The sequence below is a fragment of the Crocodylus porosus genome, unplaced genomic scaffold (genome assembly GCF_001723895.1).
Source record: "Crocodylus porosus isolate Cpor-Errol unplaced genomic scaffold, CroPor_comp1, whole genome shotgun sequence".
Lineage (NCBI taxonomy): Eukaryota > Metazoa > Chordata > Crocodylia > Crocodylidae > Crocodylus > Crocodylus porosus.
Genome location: NW_017728934.1, coordinates 3,984,281 through 3,991,384, shown reverse-complemented (window position 1 = coordinate 3,991,384; position 7,104 = coordinate 3,984,281). Strand labels below are relative to the sequence as shown.

The window sequence follows — 7,104 nt, the reverse complement described above, 5'->3', positions numbered from 1 at the left end:
GCCAAGGGCCCTGCAATAACCCCTGCTAGCTCCCTCAACACTCTGGGGTGGAGAGCATCTGAACCCATTGATTTGAATACTTCCAGCCCCTCCAGAAGCTCTCTAACCCGATCCTCCACAACCTGAGGTCTGAAGGTGTTCCCCTTGAGTCTGTCTTGCATCACGGTGGGCAAGTCCCGGTCCCTGCACAAGAAAACAGAGGTGAAGAATCTGTCAAATGACTGCCACCTGCCATATGGGCAGCAATCAGTGCACTGTCATCTCTCATCAAGAAATAGCTGTTTGTCCTCTATCATAACCTTGACCACATCACCAGAATCACCTTCTGGCAAAAAGAATGGGAGAAACTAGGTGACAAAGTTGTTGAATGGAGCCAACAAGGACTTGTCCCCGGTGTGGAGTTAGCATCTGGTTCCAATTACAAATGGCATACGTGGCAGAACCTGAACAAATTGATAGTGAGTCTTGGCAGATGCAACTTTCACATGAAATCATGGGGCCTCCATGCAACCGACCAATGGCTTGTGAGGACAAGCAAACCATAGATCATGTCCTGAGATGCCCTGTAGCACCACAATGCACCCCACAAGATTTGGCAATGCCAGCACAAGAAGCAGTGGCCCATGCAGAATACTGAGAGCAGACCATATAGAAACGGTGGACTGGAGACACGATGAAGAGTGTTTTCAGCACCTCAGAGAACTGGGTTGTTCCAGTTAGGAACAAACTTTGGGTTTGGGAGGCTGGATGGAAATGGTGGCCTGTGCACAGACAGCAGGTGTATGGCTAGACATCCCTGGGGAAAATCCCCCTTCAGACTCTCCAAGATCCTGCTCATGAGCAATGCAGCTCTCTGAAGTACGTTGAGTTGGGTCCACTTGCATGACTCGCTGTTTCCGAAACAACCTCCTCACTCTCTCTCACCTTTATAGTGCTCTGATTTATTTGGACTGGGTGCTCTGGTGAAGACAGAAAAGACACAGCCCCCTGATACTCCTAGCTGGATCATCAGGGAGACTGAGCCAAGGGACCTTCTATATCAAAAAGCAATCGGCTGCTGCTGCAGTTTGAATGAAAGGTGTCACCTTATTAACTCAGCCACAGTAACATCATTTAGCCCAGAAAAGGAGTATGGAGAGTAGCACTGTTAGCCTAAGTATATAAACATAAATCACACAGAATGGCTGGAGAATAGGGGGTAGTGAAACAGGGTAGAAGATATGGGTTATATTAAGTACAATGGGTTTAATTCTTCATACTTCTTAGTGATGCTATCCTGTCTGTCTGTCTTATCTCCCCAGAAGCACTCTTTTGCCTCCGTATTCATCCTGTAACTATACCTGTCTATACAGTAAACTGGTTGATCTCTTTAACAGTGACTAATAAGTTGTGATCTGCAGATTATTATTGGTCCACAAGGCTGTAGGGCACCAGCCCCACTTCTCAGTTAAAAGGTGGAGAATGCAGATTCATGGTGGCCTGTAAGAAACGCTGAGAGTTTGTGGTGTCCATTGGTCCACAAGTCTGGGATTCCCTGGGCTGGGCTGCAGTACTGCTGGTGTTTGTGCTACCATTAATAGTGTTCTTTGTATGGAGGGGGCTGTAAGATGAAAAGGTTGTGGCAGGGAGGAGACGAAAGTAGAGGGGGTAAGTAAAAGAGTGGGAAGAGGAGCAGTGATGGGTTAATGGCAAAAGAAATGAGGGGTGGGAATTGTGCCTGGTGATTGATGCTTGTCAATGGAAGCATCACCTGGTCAAAGAGTCAATGGGCAAATCCTGAGAACAGCCTGACCTGCTTTCCCATTTTCCTCAGGGTGGAGTACGAGGATGAGCTGCAAGGGAAGAAGATATCCTGCCAGACACGACAGCTATCTGCATTGGGTTAGTTCCTGGCACTTCCAGCCCTACCTCTGTGGGGTGTGATGGACAGAGGCAGAGCTGCAGCAGTGGGGAGCACGGTGGGGCAGAGGGGCAGGCATGTGTGAGGCACACGGCCAAGGGATGCTCCTGTGACCTTTTGCTCTGAAAGATGGAAGCAGCTGAACTCTTTCTACCTGAGCCGGAGACATTTTTGTTGCCTGCTGCCTCTCAAGGGATATAACGAGTGAAGGGGAGAGAAGAGGGCCTGGACATGGCTCCAGCAGTGATGTGGGATGGGAAAACCAGTGCTAGCTGGCACCTGAGGAGGCCTCCAGAGTGCTTCTGGGGCCCGCTGCTCCCTTGGGCCCTTGCCTGCTAATCCCCTTTGCGCCGGTGCTCTTCCCTCGGGTGGTGGTCTTCCCTCTGATGCTCCCTCCTTCTCTTCTCCTCAGCGCCCAAATGTGCCTCCCACCACGAGAAGCTGCAGCAGGAGCTGAGCAGGAGACGAGCAGCCAGCGTTGGGGTGTGTCCAGTGTCACAGGTACATGGGGCCCATACCCTCAGTGTAGGTGGCAACTCAGACACCTGGGTCTTGCCCAGGTGGGGTAGAAGGAGGCCTCATTCCACATGTGTAGACAGGACCTCTTCCTCACAGAGAGACTAAGGCAGCTATGTGGCCATGGGCTGTACCTGCACACACGGTGGCTGGTGGCCAGGTATGGGGGACAGGGGTCTCCCAGAAGCACATAGACAGGCTGCCTGGGAGGGCAGGGCCTGGTTACACTCAGTGTGTCACTGCTGTAGCTATTCAAGCCCCAACAGCAGGGATGTATCACTGCCACTGCATCCTGGAGAAGTCCCACTGTACAGAAATGGAGCTGCTCCCAGGACAGGGATGATTGATAGTGTGAGCAGGAAGCACACTCAGTGTAACTTCACCACCTCATTTCTGGGTTTGGCACGGGTGCAGCAGTGAGGATGTGAGAGCGGGGGCTTCCTGATGGCACTCTCAGAGGTACAGAACAGGGTAGATACCATCACTGAACCAGGTTGCCCCAGCCTCAGCTGCTGGGCCCTGCAGGTGCTAGTCTGGGCAGGTCGCAGTAGCCACTCAGATATGTGGCTAACATGAAAGGCATTCACTGGGGTAGCAAGGAAGGGTGAGGTGCAAACATGTCTTTTCAGAGGCTTTAACAGTTATAAAACCCAAGTGACTCTTGCTTGGGGGCCTGGGGGCCCATCCAAGACAGGCTCTGGACCCTTCAGACCTCGTGCCTAGAGGTAATCTCTAGGCCCAGTGTTTCTGAGCAGCTTCCTAGCCTCCGTGTCAGATGCAGTGAGTGGAGCAGCCTTGGCTCTCCACCTGGGCTTTGCTGCTTCCCGCTGCACAGACCTGACCCTGGGACATACCGGCCTTTCACACACCGTGCAGCAGCTCCTGCTGTGGCCTTTGCAAGCATCTCCCTGGGGGTCTCCCTGCTGCTTTCGACTTACCATGGCACCAGTACCATGGTTACCAGGTGCCTGGATTACCTCCTGGGTCAGGGTCTTTCTTCTCCCTCACCTTCTGGTCTGAGCAAAGGGATCTTCCCACTTCAGGGGCTGTAGTTGGCTGGTGGGGTTTGACCAGTGAAAACCCCATTGCAATCCATTTACCTCCTTTGGGAGAAGCACAGGACCTTGTGCATCCTGAAGCACAGACCCTTGCAGACCACAGCACCCTCATCCCTCCCCAGGCTGGGGTTGTATTGTATCACAGTGATCCCTGCCCCAGGTCAGAGCAACACTGGTAACTATGCTTGAAACCCTGAGCTCAGCACACTATGTGTGAACTGGATTTCCGAGATATGGCTCCCTCTGTTCCTGTAATGGCACTAACAAAACTTTTCATCAGTGTATGTAAATGAACAGGGCACCCGGCTGTTAACAGGTGGCCACTGGGGCATGGCAAAGGGAGGGCAGGTGTGTCTGGAAGGAGGCCACAGTCTCCTTCCAGAAGGGTGCCACAGAGCAGCTAGCAAAACCTGTGGTCGGCCAGAGAGATCTGAACAGTGTGCTTCCACAGGGCTCAGCCAGCCAGGGGGGCAGTAGCTGGAAGACTTGCAGGTCCCTGGATCAGCATAGGCCTCACCGGACAAGAGGTTTTTGCTGCATATTCAAAATTACCTTGTCTGAGCTGTGACTCTTTGTTCCTGCTGCCCAGGTGCCCAGAGAGGAGGCCACCACCCATGAACAGGGTGCGGAGGAAGGGGAAGTGCAATGCTCAGTGTGGCAAGTGGATGGCGACAGTGACCTGACCAGGGAGGAAGACCCTGCTGCCTCTGCACCAGCCACCACCTTACTTATCCAGGAGGTAATGCTGCGTGGAGCCCTCTCCCATATGGGACCAGCAGAGGAGAGAACTGGTTACTGGGGAGAAAACTGGTTCAGGAGTCCTCTGCTCCTGGGCTGGAAGCAGTATGGGGCAGAGTGCTGTAGGTAGCAGGGCAGAATAGCAGCAGTGACCAGCCTTGGGTCCAAGGAGAGAATGGGGAAAGAGAGCAGTCACTGGTTAGAGGAGTCAAAGGTCATGTACCGGATGTTGAAGTGGAGTCAGTGGCCAGTTGTCCATCCCAGAGTGAAAGCCAAGATCAGCAGTGGGTTCTGTCATAAGGGCAAGAAGGGCTAAAGAGGACCACACTCAGCAGCGGGAGAGTGAAGCAGATCTCCCCAACTGGCGTAGTTATGAAAGAAGATTAAAGGAGCTGAGATAGGTTTATGGAAAGGATACAGAGAGGGAGTTCTGGCTCTCCAGTCAGGGGTGACGTGTGGCGTTATGCTTGCTGTCCTCAGGTGGCAGAGCAGCATGCAGAACGTTTGTTCTTTCCAGTGCTTCTGGGCTTTGCTGCTTGCCACATTGGCCTGGGAAGGAAGTGTTTCCCCTCCTGTTGCTACTGGTGTCAGGCGTTTCTTTCAGCTTTCCTCAGAAGCATTGTGTTGGCTGCAGCCAAGGCTGGAGATTTTAAGTGTAGTATGCCAGTGCTCCCACAGGTTCCTAGCTGGAGGGTCTTGCCCCTCCATTTAGGGTCAGGCTGATTGCCACATTTGGGATCGAGAAGGAATTTTACCCTATAGTCAGATGGGTACAGGCTGTGGGATGTTTTGCTTTCTTCAGTAGTGGGTGGTATGGCTCTTTTTCTTGGCTCTCAAGTGCCAGCCCTTGCAGTAGTAGGACACCGACTTTACCTGTGGCAGTCACAGGTGCTCTTGGTGTCTCAGTAATATTCCTTGTGGTTGTGCAGCAGGGCTGACCACACAGTTTTTAGGAATAGGTTAGATAAGGATGCTTTGAAAAGGGTGATCCTGCCTCAGGCAGGGGGTTGGACTAGGTGACCTTTGGAGATCTCTTCTAGCTCTACTTTTTAAAGATTCTTTGATAACTGAGGGCCTGCAGGTTGGGACTGAGGGGCAGTGGCAGAGCTGGGTGTGGGGAGTCCAGGGATGTTATAGCAGCGGCTGCAGGTCAGGACTGGGGCGGGGGAGGGCACTGGCAGGGCTGTGTAGGGAGTGTACCTGGCACCTGCTCACACTGTCCTCTAGACTAGTGGTTTTCAACCTGTGGCTTGCGGACCCCTGGGGGTCCACAGACTATTTTGTAAGGGGTCTGCAAAAGATAACTATGTGATCAAGAGTATGTGAATACCTACACTTACAATCCACAGGGGGCTGCACCTCCATTCAAAATTTTTTAACAGTCCACAAATGAAAAAAGGTTGAAAACAACCACTCTAGACCTTGTTCTATGAATGTTCCCTGGTCCATTGGAGGTGCCTCAGCCACGGGGCAGGGAGATCAGAGGCACTCAAGTCAGGATCCCTGGCACAAACCGAGCAGCCCTTGAGATAGGTGTCCCTTCCCTCTGGTGCAGGCTCTGATCTGCGGAGGCCTCAGCACTCTGGCCCATGACCCATCCTTTGTGACGGTGACGAGGAACGAGATGGCTGCTGCCTGCCAAATGGAGATGGCGGAGGTGGAAATGGCTGCTGCTGAGGTCCTGAAGGGAAGGAAAAGCCTGGAGGGTGAGAAGACCACCTCTCCCCGCCAGCCTCTCTCACCTACATCACTACACAACTCCCATGGGTGCAGCGTGGTCAGCTCCCAGGAGGCCATTTCTGCCACCCACCTGTGAGATGCCACTTTTGTCCTTCTCATCAATGGTGCCACCCATGGGGGGGGCACTCAGTTGTGTGCTTTCAGAGGGCTACTGTGGAAACACTAATCTACCCTCTCCTGCACAAATAACTCCTTGGCTGCTCTCTGGCCTGGGGGAGGCAAGTGTGAGATGTCACTTGGGGATCTGGAGAAGGACTGAGCAGCCGTAGGGATGCGACTCCTGCGATATTTCCTACAGGACTGTATTGCGCTGTGCCAGCAGAAACTGTCCCCTGCCCTTGCAAGAGCTGTACCACACAAGCCAGATGGGTCATTAAACTCCCTGTGATGTGTGACACCAAGGATCTCGCTGCTCTTTTTCCTTTGCTCCCTTTGCAAGCAGCCCCCAATTTGAGGGAGCCTGTCATGAGACACTTGGAGGCTGTTTTCAGATGTAAGGAGCAGCCACAGCTCCATCCACAGTCAACATGGGTTGTTGTTGCCCTGTCCCTCAGCCCAGCCCCCAGGCATCTCCAGATGGACTCCCAGAAACAGAGGCACCAAAACTAGCTGCCACTTCCAAAGTGTATGTTCCTAGCGGCCTCCATGTGTATTGAGGGTGACCTCACCCCCGCTCCCCACCCAGCTCAGCAAACGGAGAAGGCCCAGCACTGCACAGGATGAAGCCCAAGTCTACTCTAACAAGTGCAGCATCTTACTGCTCCTGTCTCTGCTGTGAGCTCCCCAGTGGTGAACCACCTTCTACCTCATTGCTCAGTTTGCAGCACCCTGACATTAGAGAGAAGGGACAAGTTTCCCCAGAAACCGTGTTTAACTCAGATCAGTGACATTTGGGCTGTAAAGTATGGTTTCATTACAGCCACTTTATTGTGATTTATTACAGCCTCCAGGCCTCAGTTGAGATCAGGAATCTATAACCAGGGTGCTCAATTCCCAGCCCACAGGCCAAATCCCATCCCAGAGCCATGGCTCGTGGAGGCTCCCAAGGGTCGGGAAATTTGGTGGGAGGAGAGCAGTGGTGATTGATACTACTACCCCTCTCCCGCTGCCAAATTCCTCCCCCTCTGTGACTGGATCAGGGCTGCCCCCCCC

At 52.9% G+C, this 7,104-nt stretch overlaps 1 protein-coding gene across 1 annotated transcript in view; it reads left to right on the top strand.

Moving 5' to 3' along the window:
* Nucleotides 1-5,953, top strand: part of CACNA1S (calcium voltage-gated channel subunit alpha1 S) — a 94,234-nt gene extending 88,281 nt beyond the window's left edge. Inside the window, exons 40-43 of the mRNA XM_019546348.1 lie at nucleotides 1,814-1,881; nucleotides 2,313-2,401; nucleotides 4,037-4,213; nucleotides 5,768-5,953. Of these exons, the coding sequence (XP_019401893.1) occupies nucleotides 1,814-1,881; nucleotides 2,313-2,401; nucleotides 4,037-4,042 (163 nt within the window). The 3' untranslated portion in view covers nucleotides 4,043-4,213; nucleotides 5,768-5,953. The remainder of the gene's footprint in view (nucleotides 1-1,813; nucleotides 1,882-2,312; nucleotides 2,402-4,036; nucleotides 4,214-5,767) is intronic.
* Nucleotides 5,954-7,104: the final 1,151 nt, after the last annotated feature.